The 21,756-nt window shown below is 40.1% G+C and overlaps 1 protein-coding gene across 1 annotated transcript; it reads left to right on the top strand.

The window, feature by feature from the left end:
* The first annotated feature begins 659 nt into the window (after positions 1 to 659).
* On the top strand, positions 660 to 20,664 carry ALG14 (ALG14 UDP-N-acetylglucosaminyltransferase subunit). The gene is made up of 4 exons (XM_065741987.1): positions 660 to 869; positions 2,519 to 2,670; positions 6,223 to 6,345; positions 20,291 to 20,664. Exons 1-4 carry the CDS (start codon positions 713 to 715, stop codon positions 20,519 to 20,521), a joined length of 663 nt encoding a protein of 220 aa, XP_065598059.1. The 5' UTR covers positions 660 to 712; the 3' UTR covers positions 20,522 to 20,664.
* Positions 20,665 to 21,756: the final 1,092 nt, after the last annotated feature.

Genomic DNA, 21,756 nt, shown 5'->3' with positions numbered 1-21,756 from the left:
TCACCCACAAAGCTGTGGTGTCGGACCGCTCCAAAAGGTTCTGCAGCGCGTTGATCCCAACTGTTAGGCTGAAGGACAGCGCTGAGGGACGTCCCTCTCCCCTGAACACAAATTCCTTCGTCAGCAACAGCACCCCTCGCCCGAGGCCAGTCCTGTGCCGAACCATCGCAACGACGCACAGAGCTGAACAGCGCAGCGATGGGAAGAATGCTGATCTGGTGCCGCGCGCTTCTTACGGAAATAAAGGGCTGAAGCGTTAGAACAAATCAAAGCGAGAACGGCGAGCGGCGGTAAGACGTCACTACTCCTATTCCACGCAGCACCGCGCGCTGTGCGAGTGCCAGTTCCGCCCGTGCATACATACCTGCACAGATCGCACTGCGGCTGCCGGCCTGAGCTCCGTGCGCGTCAGCGGAACCGCAGCGGCACGCGGCACGCGCTTCCCGGAGCATACAGCAGCGGGCGCGGCGCACGCCGAGGACGGGCGCGAGGCTGCGCGCATCGCCGCCCGTTCTCGCGGTCCGGCTCCGACGGGGCAGCGCTGGGCCGGCCCCGCCGACACACGGCCCGGCCCCGCCGACACGCGGTCCCGCCCCGCCTCAGCGCCCCGCGCCCCCCTGCCCGCGTGCGGCCGCGGGGAGGTTTGGGCCGCGTCGGCCGCCGTCTGCCGGGAGGCGCTTCCGCGCTGGGCGGCGGGCGGTCTGGCCGTGCTATGCAGCCCACGTCCCCGCCGCTAGGCAGCACCGGCACCTTCCTCCTGCTGCTGCTGCTGCTGCCGCCCTTGCTGCTCGTCCCCTGGGCGCTCGTGGCGAGGAGACGCCGCGGCCGGCGGACGCCTCCCCTCAGCCTGCTGGTGGTGGCCGGCTCCGGTGAGTGAGGATCGGCTCGGAGAGCTCGCGGCGGACGCGGGAACTACGGCTCCCGGCACGCAGCGCGGCGTGGAGCCCCACGCGGGGCCGGCGCTGTGGCGCGGTGCACGCCGGGAGCTGTAGGCGCGATGAGGAGCGGCCGCCAGACCCAGCGGGGCCCGGCCCGGCTCCTCGCCCACCCCTTGGGATCTGCGGGTGCCCGGTCTGCCGGCAGCGATGCTGATTCAGAGCAAGGCTGTCCCCGCATCGTCACGCTCTTTACACGCACGACATTTCATAATTATTTTACCCGTAGCACGTTTCTTTAGTTCACTGAAGAGAGCGTCAGGTGCATCTGACGGTGGTAGTGCATTTGGTGCTCCCCGGTTACCTCCCCCAGGCTGTTGGACGGTCAGTGCCCTCCAATGAGTGTCCTGTAACCTGCCAGCGGGCAACTCCAGAGCAGCCCGGCTCTCATCACTAACCCCGCCGCCGTGCTGCTGCCAGAATGCTGAACAGCATTTCTGTCATCTTCAGCTGTTCAAGACTTTTTTGAATTAGAAATCTCCTGCTTTTCTCCAAATACTTGATGGTTGCACTGAAATTATTGAAGGCTTCAGCTAGCCATTGCTTGGGATAAAAGCCCTCTAAACATGTTTGTAAAACACTGCATAGATCACATGGGAAGGTGCCAGATTCCTGTGCCAGCCCAGCAGCATGGTTCAGTGCTCATCAGATGTTTGCCAGCTTAGAACACCTGTCTCTGACAGCAAAGGTCTCCTAGGAGGCTGAACACGACCAGAGGTAGCAGGAATTCATTCAGTTTGCAATTTTGTGTGCAGCTTCTAGCAGAACCCAAAGTAACAGACCCAGTAAAATGGTCACGCACATATTTCAGGGCTTGGTGTTACACTGATCCAGCCGAACTGATCCCAGGGTGACGCCCCTCCCCACTTCACTGTTATGGGTATTCACGTGGCTTCAGTTCTGGAAACCAAACTGACAAAAAGGTCAGCCCTATGCCATAGCATGAGTACAATCACCCCTTCTCTTTGGTTTATTGCCAGCTCAGCTCCCTGAACAAAGTGACCTTGCAGTTAGAAGGTTGTCAGCACCCATTCAAGGGCAGTAGGTGAAGCCTTTGGCTGAGGCCAGGCTTTTTGTGTCCCAGCACTCAGCTTTTACCCTGGCTTAGCTACAGAAATCGCTGCCAGCATGTTTTCAGCATTACGAGCTGGGACAGCACAGTCCCTGAATTCTGCCTGCCCCGAGGCAGGGCTGAGTGCTCAGTGTGTTCAGTGTGAGTCCCTCCTCCACATCTTAGCCTCGAGTGGGGTCTCATGCAGTTTTGCTTGGACTGCTACACACTAGGGTGTGGTTTTTGAAAATGGACTATAGTGCAACAGCCAAATTAATTTTGCATCATGTAAAGGACATTAAATGTCTCATTTCTGTGGTCTCATTTAACTGAAACACTTCCATCAACATGGCTGCACTGGAAGCTGAATTGCCTTCATGTTACTCAAATATCCTTTAATTGAATTCTCATTTTAGAAGGGTGTGACCAATATTATTTCTACTAATAAGTTTTAAAAGGAAAAGTTCAGCTGAAGAAACTGAAAGTTACAAAATATTTCATATACTAATGGCAGTTCATTTCATTTTTCCAGGAGGGCACACAACAGAAATCCTGAGGTTGCTCAGTTGTTTGTCAGAATCATACTCTCCTCGATGTTATATTCTTGCAGACTCTGATAAGATGAGTGAAGCTAAAATACGTTCTTTTGAACAAAAAAGGGCTGAAAGGTTCTCCAATTCCCAGGTAACTTGTTAAGTATGTTCCTGTAAAATAAATTGATCTTAACACAACATTCCAATTCAAGGCGATTTGAAAGAGTTCTTTAAAAGGTTATTTTTAAGATTAGCATGTGCTTTGGATTTTCTTGTTAGTGATAGTCACTGCCACTAAAGTTCAGCTGAAGTGCCACTCCATGTACACTGTTTCTTATGTTGCTAAAAGTGAGCCAAATAAACACAGTTGATTAACGCTGAATTAGATAGACCCTGAAAATGCAAAATAGCTTAAAATAACAAATGCCATTTACTACCACCTTCCTTACTTAGTTGTAAAATGATCTTTATCTCTGATTAACATGTTAATTGACTAAAAGCAATGGGGGAATGTAATTGTAGTGAAAGCAACTATAGAAAGAAGGGAATCTATTGCTTAAGCAAAACACGCTAAGAATAAGTTTCTTTTAATTTTGTAAATGAGTTAGACACAGGCGTGTTGCTTGTAGCTATAAAAGTATGGAGACAGAAATATGGTGCTTTGCTGTTTCTTGTGTTTTCCTTTTTCAGTTTGTCCTTTTCCCTTGATTAAAATTATTTTGAGAGAAGTGTTTTCTAAAAGGTTTTATCTAAAAAAAAAAAAAAAACTTAATTGAAATTGTATTCCTCTTATGTGTTTCTAAACTGTGATTTGATATGGTTTTAAAACTGGGCATTAGTTAGATGAGTGTTTAAATAGAAGAGTAGCTTTCTGACTAATCACCTGAGTGAATGCTGAATTCCCAATTCACTTACCTGAAAAATGTCCAAACCTAGGTCATTACATTTCTTAAAAATATTTTGAGTTTTAAAAGGTTATGCATTTTTTCCAGTAGTACACTTAGTTTTGCTAAGCAACTTCACATTCTGACTCCCTTCAACTGCTAACACATCATGTAGTTATATTTTCCTTGGGTGCTGAAAGCCAGAGGAACATACTTGGCTGCATCTGAGTTTGCTGTCTGCACAGCAGATGCTCACTTTATTTTGGCCATTCTTTTTCCACTGAGGAAAAACATTCAGAGCAAAAATAGAAGATACATTTGGAGAGCAAAGATCACGTGCCTATCACATATATTTGGTAACTTTCAGAATATGCTCTCAACTAATATATATTTTGGCACTGTGTGCTGGAATACATATGTATCATATGCATTTAAAAATCATACGTTAGTGGCTTCTTGTAGTTTTGAGTCAACAAAAGGTAAAACTCTGACAGCAGCTGAAATCCACAGTCATTCTCTTTCTCTTCTTGTCAAGGAATTATATTTTCCAGAACTAAGAAGAAAGATTATAATAATGATTGAAGAGAAAATGTATTCATTTAGCAAATTACTGTGTAAAAAGCCCACAAATATGAACAGTTTCTCTTTTTGATACATAGTTCAGCCCAATTCTAAAAGCTACAGAATTCAAAAAGAAGGAAATGAAGCTAGAAGCAACATCTGCCTTACAGGAAACAAAATGCTGCACCTCTACCCACTAAATCTTTTGAGACAGAAAATAAAAAAAGCCTCTGTATGAAGTTTCTAGTCCTGCTATTACTTGCCTTTCTCTTCTCTCCAGCTCTCAACTCATAATCACAAGTGTTGTACTTGGTTGCCCCCACAGCTGACACCAGGTTACCTTCTGCTCTCAGCACAGGGAACCTACTTGAGTTCTCAATGACCTAGTCTGGCAGCAAAAAGACAACTTAGATATGTTGGCTGAAGAACACATGTTCTTTGCAGGATCTTATACTCCCATTTATCATGTCTGAGAAGAGGAGCCTAGTTAATTAGCCTTCATGTAATTTGCTCATATATTCTACTCCATGTTTCCATGTTTCATGAAAGTTATTGTGATAGAAAATCTTGCTCCTTAGCATGAAAAAGGACTGCTTAAAGCCAGTTTATTTGGAAGTTCTGCAAAATGTTCAGTTGAGGATATTGTAATAATAGCAGGGGCAATTTTTCATCAACATTTCTTTGCATGCTTGCAAAACGGCACTATTAATTAGGCAGAGTACATCACTGGTTTTAAAATTGCAGCACTTCATCAACCATTATTGAGTTGCCAGTCTGTAACACTTGTCCTCAAACAACAACAAGGTCTCTGATTCCACTACAGAAATACTGAAAAATAAGTGCAACAGAATGAGACAATGCCACAGAATTCAGGAGAGCAGCTGGTCTATTCCTGATACTGCGTACACACTGTGCAGTGCTCCAACAAAAGATGCAGGAGTGGTCTTTGTTCAGAATAGTAACAGTACTTCATTAGATGACAGACTGGGGTTGCAGAAACATCTCTTAATGCATTCCACTATTACAATTAAAAAACATTATTGCAATGAAACAAAATTTTGGTAAAGAAACTTAATTTAAAGTTCTGCCTTTGTAAGGTTGTTTGTTTAATTCTTTCCACTGTGTGTAATAAAGCCCTCAGCTACTGCTATTCAAGGCTGATTTGTAGTTTGTATTTCGTGTGCAGCTGTTCGTAACACTCTTGGTCACAAATCACCAGGACTAAGCTGTGTTACTTAGAAATGTTGCATTAGCAGTAAAAGGGGAGTTTTTGGTGTTTATAATGATATTTGGAGTCTCTTACGAGTTCTGCCAGAGCAGTAGTAATCTGGTGTCCCATGTGAAGTGAGTTAGTGACCACGTCCAGACCTAAGCGATATCAGTATCACTGGAGAGTGCACTGTACTTAATGTATTTGCTTTTCGTCTAAACACAGAAAAATTTAATTGGCATCAGGACTGACCTCTGCTGCAGGAATAATTTTTATGTGGCATTTCTCTGTGTCACTTGAGAAGAGCACAGGAAGCCTGACTATGGTTAGCTTGTGCACAGCGTTCTTAGACAAACAGAAAACATCTGTATTTTGTTAATTTGATACCTATTACAACCAGTGAGAGATCTCTACCTTTTTCTAGAAAAAGAACAAAGAAAAACATTCTTAAACTTATTTTTTTCTACAGTGATAAGATTTTATTCCTGTTTCTTTAGGCAAATATTTTGTATTTTCGTTCCACGTCTTCATATTCTTTTGAATGCTTATTGAGTACTCACTTAAAGGACAGCGATATCTGCTGTTAGATTTTTAACCAGACGTTAACTGAGAAATGTTGTTATGTTTTCTACGAAGTAAAACCACGTAGAATTGAAGCAAGTAATAAACAGAAGAGAGCCACCTTGTTTGGACCGTGGCTTCTGAAACCTAGAAATGCGACTCGGTGGCCACTAGGGGGGGCACTACGTTAACGTACAGCAGACGAATTGCTCCAGTCGGATTGTTATTGAAGTCAGGAATGTTTTAAAGTAACATTAGAAACGATTCAAATCATAGATATGTAGTTCTAGTATTTCGTTTAACCTCATAGCCAGGAGTGCTAAGCACAACACTGAGCAAGGCATCTAGGAAAAGAGTTCATGTGCAAACATTTCCATACATACAAAAATTAAAAAAATGTTGGCACAGACAGGTCTCATAACTCTACAGAGGGAACAATAACATTCTTAGAGAAATAACAATTCTGCTTTATCGTGCTCTCTTCCAGTTCACCCTTGATCGCATTCCCAGAAGCCGCGAGGTTAGGCAGTCTTGGACCTCCTCCGTGCTAACAACCGCATACTCCATACTTTATTCCCTTCCTTTGACATACAAACTGAAACCAGATTTGGTAGGTAAATTTTAAATTACTAAGAACTTACTAATCTGATCACAGGAGCGTTTGGAATACTAAGACATTGCAGATTGTATCTCATAGATTTGCTTAGATTTACAGCTTACAGGATATACGTTTTTTTTTATTTTAAAAGCTGAAAGAATGGCAGCAGTGCACCAAGAAACACAATGGGCTGCTGTGTTTGTGAATTAGATTAGCAAATACCAGTCTTCCTTCTCAAATTTTTCTGGTAACATCAGGGAGCTTGTCACTCCTTATTAATGCTGGCAAAGCTAGTGCAAACAAGGTTGCAGGTTCTTGATCATATCTCTTCAGGATTGCAACAGCACAAACCCTGCCTGAAAGCCTGGTTATACTGTCCTGGTCTCGCTCCTGAAATGGTATGACCAGTCTGGAACAGGCAGGTTCAGACCAGCAGGAATACATACCAATTCAGTTCTTGTGCTTGCATCGACTTTTCAGCTACATGCATATTTACTTAGTCTTTGGCTGACTGACAATTAATTATCTCATCTGATGACAAAAACATCATTGCCACAGTGGCAACCAGAGTCCTCTCACTTTCAGTAATTCTTTCAAGCTGCTCACAAAACTATAATTCCATGCTAATTACAACACACATTTTAACGTATTCCACACACTGAATCAGTGTCATCTGTCAAAAACAGTGAATCATCACACTGAATTCAGGCTTGTCAGAGTATAGAAATAAAGTAATACGACGTACCAGATCAATAAAGTTTTGTATTAATGCAGCTCTTGAAAGGTCATGCATTGGACTCCCAGCTTTAAGCCCTACAGTTCTTTAAGGAAAAATTCAGCAAAAGCTGACCTGCTGAGTTTGTGATGTTAAGGTATCAGATATCCAAACTAAAGATTCAAAAGAGATTTTAGCAGAATTTCAAGGGAATGTTTTAATTTGTATTTTAAATTTAACATTTCAGTGAAACCTGTGTAAACTTTTGCAGTAACAAGTTATTTTGCATAATTTAATAGCAATATATGAACTCACAAAGGCTGTGTGTAAACAGTGTTTTAGCTCTCACCGTGAACTGTATGGCAGTTTCTAAAGACGCTCAAATCTATTAGAGTTGTTTTGAAAATTTCAAGAAACTGCTGTAAATAATTTGGTCTTACTGGTTTCAGTAGTATTGGTCAGTTCCTATCAGTCCAAAAACTTGATTGCTGGATTTTTCAGAGCAGTTTAAGGTGCAAAACAACAGAAGTAGCTTCTTTCCAGTCCTTGTTTTTCAAGGCTATTTTGGAAACTGGAGATAAAGTTGGGAGGGAGGAGGGAATGGGTTATTTTTCTTTTTACAGTGATTTTCATTTTCAGAGGGAAATAGTAGGGGAATGTTTAAATGCAGCAGGCATTTTACAGTTATAAAGGTGTAAAATGTTTAGAAATTGCTTTGCTATGCCACTGGTTTCATTTAATATATATAGGTTTCTAAAACTAAATATTGTGAAAGAAACTGAGTGGAAAATCCTATTGTGTAGCTTTATTATATTATCAAAAGTGTCAACAGGATACATTGTAGGAAAAGAGCAGGAAGTTACAAATCCAATTCTGTAGTTCCTTTGCCTATGGGAGGAATTTAAAGTGACAGTAGGATTTGCATGTATAATGACTAGAAATAGTCTTGGAGTTGATAAGCTGTGATAAGATGTCCAAAGCCAAATGCTTCCATAAAACACTTGTCCTCATAGAATTTAGAATACATTTTATCAAGGCCTTTAAGACCTATGACCTTTGTAGTCTTCAGGGGAACCACTGTTCAAATTCTGTCCAAAGATTATGTATCCGTGATTAGAAGTGGGCTGAAGGGGAGGATTCTTGGCCAGGTACCATCATTGCTCATGACAGCAGCTGGTACTGCCACTGCCAGAAGCATCTTTAGCTTTATGCCAAATCTTATTCTGCTTCTGAGTAGCTTGTATAGTACACATATACTCTACTACAAGAGGCTTGTTTATGCATCTCATAGTTTCAGAAGTCTTTAAAACAGTAAGTCAGAAAGCTGTAAAGATTTGAAAACACTTATCCAAGTAAAGTGATACAGGAATTAAAATGCTTCACCGTTGCCAGTGAAAAGATTCTGTCTGACATGTAAAACAGCTGTTAATGTTTAATCACCTTTAGAGGAAAACAGTTAGTGAATTTCAACTTCCCCCAGTCATGACAGAATGTAAATGATTAGTAAAGACCTAAAAAGGGTGGAGCTTACAGGATCCATATAAAACTTCTGGCCTGGAAGTCAATGCTGAGTTTAGAAACAAACACATGATTACATCATGCTGAGAGCTTCATCATTTTTAACTGTACAACTTACGGGTACTGTATATTTTCAGTCTAGGAGACCTTATTTTCTTGAACCGCAGGAGGAAATGATGCATTTGACTTCCCTCTAATTTATGTTTATGTGGTCCCCAAATCCTTACACTTGTTTATAGGCTTGTCAGAAACATGTGCAGGTTTGAAGGAATATAAGCCCAATCCTTTCAATGAAGTCTTCTCCAGACACCAAAAATCTAGAGAAAAGCAGAAGTGTTGCAGTTTCAGAGTAAGGAATGCAGGACAAGAGAAGTACTGCAAAGGGAGCTGAAACCCCTTAGGTGCACAAAGGCAAGATTTGGAGTAGATACGCTAGTTTGCCAATCTGAGCTTATCTATCAAGCCAAAAGAGCTGTAAGGGAGAAGAAGTGAACCTAGCTGCACAGGAGTTACTTCACATGTATTTATTCACACGAGCACTATGTCCCCTTTTGTATCTCTCAAAATCTTCTGGCAAAGCTTCTTACTTAACTTTGCATGGGAAAGCAGTTTCATCTAGCCCTTCTTCAAAACAGTGAGTTCAGAAAGAAATGAACAACTTCCAGGAGACCTTTACTGACTTGCAGGACTTGACCCATACTTAAAATGGGCCTCCAGAGAGTTTAAGAAATGTAAAAGTTAGTTTAGTTGTTCAGTTTGAGATCATCTTCAAGAGGCCCATTTCTGAGTTATGAGCATCTGCACTCTGCAAAGTTAAATCCCTTTAGAGATATTAAACCAAGTAACAAAATTAAGATGTCAGAAGTGATGATTGTCTTGTGTTCTTAAAGCCAAATGCAGAACTCTAGAAATATAGGTGTCAGAATGTTTTGCAGGCACACCTATGCTGGATAGTTTTAACATGTCAACCTTACATAGGCTTCCTGTGCAAAGACCTGAAATTCCAGGAAAGCCAGGCTTGCACCAGCACCCTCTGTCCACACCATCCTTCCCGCACAAAAATCTTGTAACACTGTCATCTGCAGCTAGATTTTATGTGCAGTCATAGCCTCAAAGACTGCAAACTCCTACCATGAAAGCAGGCAGCTGGTCAGAGAAGAGCGATTTTTATTGCCTTCACTGAGAAAAAGACTGAGAAGAAACTTAAAACCAAAGTAAAGGGTTAGAAGAGCTGCTATCTAGGGAAAGATGCAAATCCTTCTCAGGCAGTTACAAGAAAGTAGACAAGCCGTGCAGAGATTTCCCTAAAGGCAGAGAAAATTATTGGATCTTGTGTAGATTATATGATGTCCAAGAGGGGATAGTGCTACAGCATTACTAGGATATGCTTACAGTCAGTAGTTCAGAGGGTCTTCAGTTTTCTTGTTGCTCACAGGAGCATTGTCCTTGTCTCTGAGATTTGCCAGCCCTGAAAGCAGGTGGTCTTCAGGTGATCTAGCCCTTTGGCTTGTTCACAGTCATTCCAGTTATTCTGGCATATCTGAAATTTAAGCTGAAAACGAAGGCTACAAGCGCACCACATGATAGAATACTGTCCAGAGATTGCATCCAGCCCTCATTTTCAGCCAGATGGCACATGTACTTACTGGGTCAGAGCTTGGCTCTTTCAATGTAATGAAACTGGATAGAAATGCTATGTGAAGCTCTATAGGTCCATTCATTACTGCACTCTGCATCCTGCATAGGCTGCTTTAGTACTCTGCAGGGCCTGAGATAAACAGATACTTTCAGACCACTGCTATGTGGAAAAGTCAGGGTTAAATCTGGCAAAGAAGGCGGTCCTTCAACTTCAGAGCCTCCTTCCCGTGGGAAGTCTCTAGTAAGAAGTTTACATTTGCACAGCAAGTACAGCAAGCTGTGCTGTCTCCCTCCCACCGTCGTCAGCTAATGGGACTCTCCCTTTTAAACTTTTATAGCAGCCTGAAATCTGCACAGCTGATTATGCTCCTAGGAGCCTACTGATTCTTGTATGACTCATGTGAGGCCTGCACATCCATTACACATGCCTGGTCCCCAGATGGGTTAAATTCACTGCAACAAGTTTCTCAAGTTGTTACAGAAGTGTTCACAGTACACTACATGAAAGGAGATCATTATTTCATTTAACTAAGTTTTTCCATTCTTTGTGCCCTGCCCAAAATGTCTTAAGTTCATAGCACTTTAACAAATGACTATGGTGAATAATAAGTTATTGTCCCGTATATCATAGTTCTCATTAGAACTTGGTGGAAAACTACAAAATCTGGATGATGGCATTTTTTTCTCTATTCACTTCATAACAAGCAAACTTTGTGTAATTTGGTATTAAGACTATCTGGTACATTCTTTTGTATACTGAATCCTTCTCCCCTGCTTATAATTCTTTTAGAGCAGACTGTTTTTACACTGTCTGATCTACTATTGTTCTTCTAAGATCAAAACAGTCAAAACAGGCAAGAGCAAGAATATCAGATTAACACTGTCAGTGGTATACGTAGTATATTCTAAAAAGAAAACAAAGTTAAGCAATCCAAACCTGTTTAATTTCTCAGTGTTAATGAATATGAATTTTATTTGCCCCTCCACCTTGTACCATGTATGCTGTGTACAGCTGCCCTGCAGCCACAATATAGAATTACCCTCTGCTGAACACCCCCAGACATCTAAAGCCATTCAAGTTAGCTATTTTAAGCCAGGTAGCTCTGTCTCCTGTGACTGCCAGTTGGACATGCTTATACACACTGCATTTCAGAGGAGTGATAGCAATACCAATAAAGATTAATTGAGATTTAAGCCTGATGGAAACTAAAGATTGATCAGTCTTAACTCCTTAGGTATCTCATGGTCCTGCCAAACATCCCGGTCACTCTACTTCCACATTCATTATACAGCATTGTTTCAAGTGAACAGAGTAAACCAGACAGCTGAACCAGGCCTCTGCCATCTACGGCAGATTGCCAGCCCCTCCAGGTTTTGCATCATGAAGAAATTTCAGGCAGGTATTTCATGTGGATTCTTGCTGTAGCAAGTGCAGTTAGTATTGCAGTAGCCTCAAAGACATTAATATGCATAGGAAATACAAGTTTTAGCTAAGCTAAAACACATACTTCAAGTTCTAATTAAATGAACACTTGACTAATGAAGGACACACAGATATTTGCAATTAAAGGCTTATGTTAGGTCAGACAGCAGTATGCATGGTTGAATCTTTGGATTGCTTCCAAGTAGAAACAGTCCACTATAATAAGCAGTACTTTTTGTTATGAGGTGATGAGCTATGCCCTTTCTTTTAAATAGATTCTAAAAGGTTAGAAATATCTCTCATGGCTCTCTGACCATGTGTTTTGTCAGGTTGGCACTCAGATGACACTTCGAGCACTAATAGCTTGCTGAAAGACACTTAGTACTCACTGTTTGTAGCTGAAGGTGTGGCTTTGTAACTGCTATTTCATTTACTTGGCAAAAGCCCTTTGCTGAGTTTTATTGCGAGCAACTTTTTCTTCTACACAAAATCAATTTTTTTTTTTACTTCCTGCTAATTTAGCAGCAGTGGCAATAAACCACAGTTCTTTCTATATGTATATAGAAGGAACTGTGCATATATGCAACTATGCATATCTATATACCTTCTATCCTTCCCTCCATTTCTTATGGGAGTGACTTGTGCCACTGTTTCTTCATACACACTTCTGACAGAGATAATGATGCTGTCTGGTCTCATTGGCAGTCTTGGTGTTAAATTAAAGCTGTAATACAAACTTTCTGACAGACAGACTTGAGTATTAGAACAACCTTTTCACCTGTCCTTCAATATTTTTTTTCCATTGATTGGTTCTATTCTCATTTTGTACATGACAGCTATACTGAGGAATACACTGAGCTCACACGTCCCATTCAGCTTCCATGTATCTGCAGAAGCATCATATATATGGATGGAAATTACTGCTCCAAAAACCTCTTCCTCCCATTTACGGACCTGACACCTTTGGCCTGAAATACAGGGCAGTTAAGCAGGGTGCTTAAGGTTAGCTTCATCAAAAAACAAACAAAAATGTCAGTCTCAATAATCTCGATTCTCATACTTTCTTCCCCAGGCTGTTGTGCCTAACTCCTGAGGCTTTTCATGACCCCAGTTATCTTTCTTTCCAACAGTTAAGCCCCTAGGCATACCTAGAAACAGACTTGAGTTTGAGCTGTTTACGTCTTGACAGCATTGAGTAGCCAGCCACATTCCTGAGCTCTGCTAAGATCCAGAAACTGGTAGCTTCTCTCACTGCTTTACATACAGAGACTGACATGAAGTGCATCAGCTGGGCTCCTGCTCCTGTGAACAATGGACAAGAGCTTGAGCGCCTAGAAGGCAGGAGAGAGAGTGTTCAGTGCTGTGATAAATAAATCCTGTTGTGGATTTCGTCTGTAGTGTTTCATGAAACTACTGCTGTTCTCTAGAGAAAATCCCAGGTAGGATTTTTGACTTGCTTTCTCTCATCTTTTCTATTCTCTGATTAAAATAAATCAGAGAAAAGGTACTTCACATTAGGAAACGAACCACCCATTCTAATTTAAGTCATTGCTGTACCACATCTCTCCCCCATTTTGGCATTCACTGGTCTGATTTATCCTAGTTAGGCAATCTGCTTGCAGAACCACCCAAATCTCTGCTTGTTTCAAAGAGCACCTCACCTACTGTGGATATTATGTGATAATAACAATGGAACTTAGCAATAAAATGCCCAGAAGTGGATAATAAATATTTTCCTGCCAATTCCACAGGCTGTAACCACTGACTAGCTTGAACACAAGCTCTTGCTATGGAGCACTGTAACTATTTTTTTGTACTCATGATCATTAATGTGATTTAGAGAGTAGAAGATAAAAGTGCATCCAGGTATAATTCAATTCTACTTTAACTGCCTGTTTTACATTAGACTACACATGTGGATTTTTTGTCCTAGTCTGCATTCTGCAAGTACAATTAAACAGGAAAGTGTGAAATTTTAGCTGTTTTTTTTACAGGTCTCATAGGGAGATGAATGGGGTATTATCTTCATTCTTCAAAAGGAATAAACTAGTAGGTTGTTCAATGACCTTTATAATGTTCAAATGGAAAGTGTCTTTCTTCCCCGCCCCCCCACCAATGATAGCAATAAGAAGGAATTATTGGAAAAGGGTCCTGCTTTAAAATAAACAAACAACAACCTTAAGAACATTAAAAATACTAAGGTAGTACTCCTTGAGGTTCAAATCTTGAATTTTCAGACATGCTAAAGAGCTAAGAGTTGAAAAGATTTAATAAGGTTGATCCTTCTCACATATTTATGTTAAACTTAGTAGAAATTCCTTTCTCCCAAAAATTCTCCTTCTTCTCTTTTTTTCTTTCTGATTATTAAACAGACTTACATTTCCTAGAATATCTGATTTCTGTCATAACTGCAATACTTTCACATATACCAGCAATTTTTTGAAACCTTTTAGAGTTACTTGCTATGAAAAAGTCACAGCTTTTCTCTGTTAGCTATCCATACAAATGCATGCTCATAAAAGCAGTACTTATCATACCTGGAGATCTTCGGTGAGAGGGATATACAGGAATCTTGATGCATCCTCTCTGAGAAGTAAATGATTGCTTTCCTGTTGCTAAGTAGAAAATACCCATGTGAGAGGGAGTGCCATGTGCTAAATCTCATGCTGAAACTACAGCAGAACCATGAGTAAAACCCAAGTTTCTTGGCTCACCCAGCTTGCAGCTCAGTCATGAGCTCATAAATAAAATATATTTACAATTAAAAGTTGAAATATTTGTTCACCAATACTTTTTTTATTTTCATTAGAAGAGTCTCAAATATTGAGAGAGCAGCACCACAACTGCTGCAGTCAATTGCGTTTCACACAGGCACCAGATGAGCTGAATCAGATCCCTGAGGATCATGGAACAGGATAAGGTAATACAGCTGACAACAAAAAGCCCCATTACACCTACCTGTGTAGCTGCTTGCTATTTCTGTAGGTGAAGAAATAAATTGTTCAGCTGGGCACTTTACAGTACATAAATGTGGGTTTTTCGATACAGTAAGATGATACTAAAGACAAGTAAGTGGTAGTAAGCTTGTGAGATGCTATAATTTGTATGGCAGAGTACGAATGAATTCATTGCAGATTCTACTTCTTGCGCCACAGAAAAGAATACCACGCCCCTGCCCCAAGCAGAACACCCACAAAGACATTTATTACACTCTGAATTCATAACAGGCAGTAAACTTCTTAAATATCCAACTTTGGCCCATCCATAAAAATAAGTTTGCTATTATGTTTTTTTTTCTTGTAGTTTTGAGAGTCCAAGGACCTTTGTGTAGCTTTCAGTATGCCTGACTGTTTGGTTTCCCTATCACTGTAACCATTCTCTCTGCTGCATTTCCTTTGTTTCTGAGAGATCCTTCAGGTTACTCTGTGGTCAGATTTGCAGTTTCCTGAGGGAGATTTCTTTGTATCAAGACAGGGTGTTCTGCCTGTTTTGTGTTGTTCTGTATTTGAGTGTCATTGGACTGTGTTTATTAATTGTATTTCTACTGCTTTTGTGAAAGGCTTACTTTTTTGTCTGTCCTTGTATCATGAGTTTTCTAAAACTGATTTTTCCAAGGTTTTATACATTATAACTTGCTAAGGCACTTCATTATTTATTTTTGTTATGCAAGTCAGGCTATCAACAGCAAAACATTTGGGTGCCTGTCATCAACTAAGAACATGCAGTTAACATGAAAATGCACAGATGACATGCCTTTTAGCAGCTTTCTCTAATCAGTACATCTTCTTGTTGATGCTTGAAAAACCATTTCAAAGCCAGAATTTGCATTCCACAGTGAAGTGGAAAACTTGTACAATCTGGAGTCCAAATCAAGGGTCTGCTGGCAATACCCTTGGCCAAGAAGCTCTATCACATCTGTAGATGGTCCAAGGTGTGCCTCAGAGCTGAGCAAGACTTATTTAAGATTCTTTCTCTTGAGAGAGAAATTTAATTATTTGTTTATTTTTTAAATAAAGTCTTATTTAAGGCTTGTTTCTGTAGTCTGTTCTGTGAGTACGTTACAGTATGGTCATGTTTTAAAACTTCTTCATCTTCTGTGCTGACTGCTTTTCAATTGTCATTCAAACCAGTTTCCCACTTCCTCTCTTTCTGCTGTTTTCTTTTTCTTTTTTTTTTTTTAAATTCCCTTTCCTTTTCTCTCGCCTTCCTTAACATATCAGGAACAGCTATTTAGATTTCCTTGACCTTTCTGACAAACCTCAGAGATACCTTCTGGCCTTTCACAGGCTGAACAGTTACTTTTTGTTCCCAAATGTTAATAAGCTGTTGAAATGAAGTACTTCTCAACAAAAGATGAGTTTTAGCAGTCTAGCAAAAATATGAAGAAAACAAACTTTATAAGTAACCGTGTTTAGGCTCCAGTTTCCTTCTAGGGATCATAAAATACCTATTTTTTCTTACATTGTTATTTTTTTTCTTACATAGTTAAAAAAAAGTAGATCTCTTTTATTGCATAGATGAACATACAATGACCTGATTTGGGTCAATCCTATATCATTCTGCTCTCCTATGCCTCTCTGAGTAGCTCTCTGTCTTCCTCAGCCACATCTTTTTCTCAGTCTGCTTAGTGCTGTTAGAAAGGGGAATTACCAGGGCAGCAGGGGGGGTCTAATTGATTATTTTAATTTGGGAGTACAAGCAGTATTCAAATGTCCATTAAGGATATACAGCAAATATATGTTTACATCTTTACAGAAAAAACTGCAAGTTTTGTTCTATTCTTGGTTTTGTTTTTAACCAGTGGCCTGACATTTAGTCCCAGAGAAGCTGTGTTTCATTGTTTTAGCTGGTAAATGTCACTCTGCTTACAGTGCTGCATTCACCAGCTCTAAAGAAGTTTTTATCAGCACTGGTGCTGCGTGCCAGAGTTCCCCATGTGCCAGCCTGCCAGCTTAGCTTTTTTTCTTTCAGCAGCTGTAGAAAATATCTGAAATACAAAGGCAAGAACTATTCCGTTTTTATGCGAAGGTGATGAATATGAAGTCAGATCTATAGAGTCAGTGAGTATAAATGTTGTATACTGACCCTTTACTTTCAAACCTCTATTCATGAACAGATTGATTTGTTTACCATTCAGAAAACTGCTTATGTTGAATTGCATGAGGATTTTAGTGTGTAGGCATTAGCTTACGGGCCTTGCTGTGACGCCATGTGGCCTGTTTAAGAGTTACCTGGAAACTTCTTTACATTAAAGGTGAATGCAAAAGGTGTAAAGAGACGTGCCTTCCTGGTGTCTGCAGAGATCCCATGCAGCTTGTTGGCTACAGGGTGAGGTAGGCCAGTGACCAAGAAAGTCCTTGGGCTGTTGCAGCTTGAGGTCACAAAAGCCACACAAAAATTGTCTGAGTCTTCTTTTTCTGTGCCTCTTTGAAGGATGCTGAACTAAATAAATGAGACGTCTTTAGAAATGTATCTCATGCAGTGCAAATATTCTACAGGCAGCCTTGTAGCTAAAGTAAATAGATATTGGGAAACACTTGCCCTGAATAGCCAGATTGACCTTGGAGAGGCCCTTCTCTGTTCTTGCCCAATAAATGCCTGCTTCTGCTCCACTGGACGCTAATAATTGCTACCAGATTCCTCAACAGATTCTACTGGAGGGGAAAAACAGAAGCCTTGATCTTTTCAAGATGAAAGACATCAATCATTCTCCAAAATTTACTTTTGAACAGTATTTTGAAATGCATTATCTGGACAGCTCATATTCTATGACGAGCTTTGAGAAGTCTGTAGATGATTTGGTTCCTTTCACAAACCTTTGCAAGTTTGTACACTGGAATGAGCTGAACAGCAGCATTTCTAGCTTACAGAACCACAACGGTTCCACTTCCTTAGAGCACACATGCTGTTTTCTCAGAAGTTCCCCCTGTACCTACTGATGAGCATCTGATGCTGAATTCCAAGCAGTGGGAATGCTGTTGGCTCTTCCTGGTGACTGCAAGAGGGCATAAGCAGAACTGGCCAGACAAGATTTTTGAAGGGGAATTGCCACTCCTAAGCATTTGCAACTCTGATTGTTGCAGTGTGATACTGCTCTAGACATGCACTTAGGGCTGACTGAAGGTTAATTTTTAATGATCAGAAAGGTTGATTAATAGTCTTGACTTAAAGATCACGACCCCTAAGTCAGATAGGGATCTATCTGTCCATAGAGTTCAGCAGGTTTATACCAGTCTCTTTCAGGGGAGGATTCCTAAAACAGGATTTCAGAATGTGAGCATCTATAGCCAGAGTATCTGCTGGACACTGTGCATGCAGAGATCCTGTCAAAAGTGCTCCATCTTGTTTGAAGGGGTATGTGTGAAAGGGGAAGGAGCAGAGGAGCTATGGTCAGATAATGTTTTTTTACAGATTATATTAGAAACTCCATAATTTTCCTGATTCTTTTCCCCTTGAAAATAATTTTTTGTGAGTCAAAGGGCATCTGAGAAGCAGATTACAACTTCTAAACAGCTAGTAGAAGATATCAAAAGACAGATATAGTAAATACGTTTTATTATGATTTTCATTTTGATCATTGCTTTTCTGGCTTATACCTCAGCAAATTTAAAACACTAGTTCAGCGTGGCCTATAGATCTACATAGATCTTAACATTAAATAGGTCTGTCTGTTACTTCATTTCACGGCATTTTTGTGAGCATACTTAGTTTGAATTAATTCCAATATTAATTCCAATAGTGTGCAGCTAGACAGGAATACCGAGTGTCAAAAAGTCTAGAGAGGAGAGAAGTGTATAGCACAGTGGGTTGATAAAGACCATTAAAGAAATGCAATTAATAACAAATGCTATTACCCAAACATGCTTAAATTTAGAGCAGGAGAAGGACCAACATCAGCACAAATTAATCAGACTTGACAAGAAATAGGGCAAAATGCACAGTTTAGTTCACAGGTATGGAATAGTGTCTTTGAAATGCTAAAAGGCAGTGTGGTTTGGTCATGTCCTTATTTGCCATGCCAAATATATAAAACCCAGATTTTCACTCAGCAGATTGTGGAATGTGCTTTTAAGCCCCATATGGATGTAAAAAAAATAAATAAATAAAAAGCAAAAACTTGAAAGCAGGGGAGGTTTGAAACCAGTCTACTATTCTGATTTCCGAAGTCTTGCATGCAAATTGGATGTGTTCAGCTCACTGACTTCTTAGGTATGTAATTTAAAAATGAGTTGAACACATAAAAGTTACACTATTGGAATTTTGGAATTTTCTTATGAGAGTATTTGTGATTTTCTTATGCAAGTATTTCAAGATAAAAAAATATACAGTACCTTGTTTCAGAGGGACTGCCAGACAGCTCAGCGAGTCTCGGGTGAATAAATAGTTAATTAAGAGTAACAGTAATGCCAGAATAACTTCACATACAATCTTCAGTTTTGTTGTCTCTGATAAGAAAACATTACACCTCGGTCATCACATCCCCAGGCTAGATTTCTGGGGTCATCTTACAGGCAAAGGACAGCATTTGCAGTCAGGTCTGGAACTCAGCAGTATCAGAAGCGCCTGCATTTACTGAGGCAAGGTGCTGTCAGCCAACTTATCACTGGGATCTTGCCATGAAGCAGGGAAGTAAACATTCTGAAATATTTGCTACAGCCCTGAAACAGAAATTCTGATGTTTTTCTTTTCCCTCCCTACTAATACAGTATTTTTCACAAGCTGGTGGACTTGGAACAAAAATGTAAGTTCAGAGGATTTAGGGCCATGATTTGTAAAAGAGCTCTTTATTTCCACATAACCCCCAGCTGTGCAGAAAAGTGCTGATTACATGGTAGCTGTTAAATTTAGTAAGAAATTCCTTGCCTGAAATCAATTTTGATACTCAAGTATTGCACATAATACATACCCTGGTTTTAAGCTTTTTGTTTTAAGCAATATTTTTTTGTCAGTCTAAGTTGGAAAGACCACTTTCTTTTGCTGTTAACATTTACAAGTGAATTTGAGATCCTCAGCTAGAAATATGCAACATATACATAGAAATAAGTATAATAGCAAAGGCATGTAGGTAAATACTGATGTATACTAAAGTAAGTATATATTCTGGTCGTGCCTTTGAGCTAGAAGGTTTTGATGAAAATCCTAATTCATTAGCACGCTTTTTTTCTGAACTCTTTGAGTGTTTTGCTGACTTAAGCTGAAGTTCAAGAAATTCATAACTGAATCCCAGATTTAGTAATCTTAATTAAACTTCTTTGGCCTTATTATGCCTTAATCTGTGCAGAAATCTCATGAGTGTTACAACACAAAGCTGTTTTACTTATATATCCAAGTCCAGGAGTTCTTTCTGCTCCTTTCCTAGAAATAGACTGTACCATTTCAGAGCTCTTCTCCTCCTCCTTGACATGTAATGAAAGATCTTTTTTGGCAGCTACTTAGAAATAATGCCTTTGGGTTGCACCTCTCCCCCTATTTGTTTTTTAAATGTATTCAATTGCATCTTCTGTTTATTTTAAATATCTTTGGAACGTGTATATATATATATATATATATATATATTATTTTTTACAGGGGGGTGTAAATGTAATATTACAATAATATGTACAGTTTTGATTCTTTACCATATAAAAAAAGTTTCACTTTTGTAAATTTTTCATCTCTTTTAGATATTGTGCAATGGACCAGGAACATGTGTTCCTGTCTGTATATCTGCTCTTCTTCTTGGGCTTCTAGGAATGAAAAGAGCGATCATTGTGTATGTAGAAAGCATCTGCCGCGTGGAAACTTTATCCCTGTCTGGAAAGATTCTTTACTACTTTTCAGATTACTTCATTGTTCAATGGCCTGCTCTGAAGGAAAAATATCCCAAATCAGTTTATCTTGGTCGAATAGTATAACAGAGGATAGGCTTTACCTAAAATAAATTCTGAAAGCTCCTCACTGAAGAAATTCATTCATGTAACATAATTTATTTTCAAGGATTCCCATTAAAAATTAGGCCAGTACTGGAAAGACTGATAATAATAAAGATATCTCTACACTACAGTTCACTTTTGTGTAGTTGTATTTATTGCCATCATGAAGGTCTGTGCACCAATACCCATAATGGCAGTAAGTCTGTGCTGTTTCTGCTTTCATCTAGTTTTCCTGCTATGTGAATAGCAATTTTTGTCTACAAATAAATATGGGAATTTGTATGAATTGTAACATTTCCTGTAAGGAAACTTTGTGTAGTTTTCTAAATTGTAAGAAACAAAGTCTTGTTCTAGCACAACAGGCTTGATTTCCTGTATGCTAGCAGTGAAGTCCCTTGTGAATCCTTGGAGTATAAAGGAAACAGTTATATTAAGTTGGCTTCTTGACAGTTTGTGCTCTACAACCTTCCAAACCCCCTCAAAGCATTCAACCAGTATCGTTTTTCCTCTGGGCTTGTCAGAATTGTCCTTATAATCTGTAGTGCACCTTCTGAAATGTTTTGCCCAGTTCTTAAATAAAAAAGCGACGTCATGCTACAGGCACAGCATTTACAGATGTAAGGAGCACTTTCTTCAAAGCCTACATAGCAAAAGTCCCTATTGGGTTTATATCACCGAGAGCAAACTGTCACTTGGGAGAATTGAACCGGTTTGGGTTCTAATACATAGAGGAAAGAAGCGTTATTGTCTGTTGTAGGGGGAGCAGTAACTTCTCTTCCCTTTACCTGACACAGTGAATTTGTCTTTCAGTATATTCTGTTTTCCTATTTTAAGCACCTTACTGTCAGCAGTATGATATCTTCTTAAGATTTAGTTATGGAAAATGGTACTACATATAGGAGCCATTTTTAAAGCATATTTTGTTGGAGCTGAGCATGTGAAAGCCTACTTTAATACTGCACATTAGTCTGACAAAATGTAGCTCTACACACTGTTCTACCTCTGAAACAATATAAACACATCTGTCATCTGTGCACACACAGAGCAGTGTGTCTGGCTGCAGGAACATACACAAAGCAAAAAGCAAAGGGAAAATCAGGGCTGCCTCACAGAGCCATTGTAGCAAGGCCCTCACATCACCACAGACAGAGCCCTGTCTCAGTTGGATGTCAGAAAAGTTGCAGCCATTATTTGGGCAGGGAATGGCGTTTAGCTGG

Source organism: Cyrtonyx montezumae, unplaced genomic scaffold (assembly GCF_038088225.1).
Source record: "Cyrtonyx montezumae isolate F1298 unplaced genomic scaffold, pur_monq_1.0 scaffold_1, whole genome shotgun sequence".
Classification (NCBI taxonomy): Eukaryota; Metazoa; Chordata; class Aves; order Galliformes; family Odontophoridae; genus Cyrtonyx; species Cyrtonyx montezumae.
The sequence above is the reverse complement of the archived record's forward strand: the minus strand, read 5'-3'. Positions and strand labels throughout refer to the sequence as shown.

Bases quoted from the DNA above. Each gene is read 5' to 3' on its own strand.
- ALG14 (XM_065741987.1), top strand. From the start codon at position 713: ATGCAGCCCACGTCCCCGCCGCTAGGCAGCACCGGCACCTTCCTCCTG. The intron at 870-2,518 runs GTGAGTGAGGAT...TCATTTTTCCAG, and splicing joins GCTGGTGGTGGCCGGCTCCG to GAGGGCACACAACAGAAATC. The intron at 2,671-6,222 runs GTAACTTGTTAA...GCTCTCTTCCAG, and splicing joins AAAGGTTCTCCAATTCCCAG to TTCACCCTTGATCGCATTCC.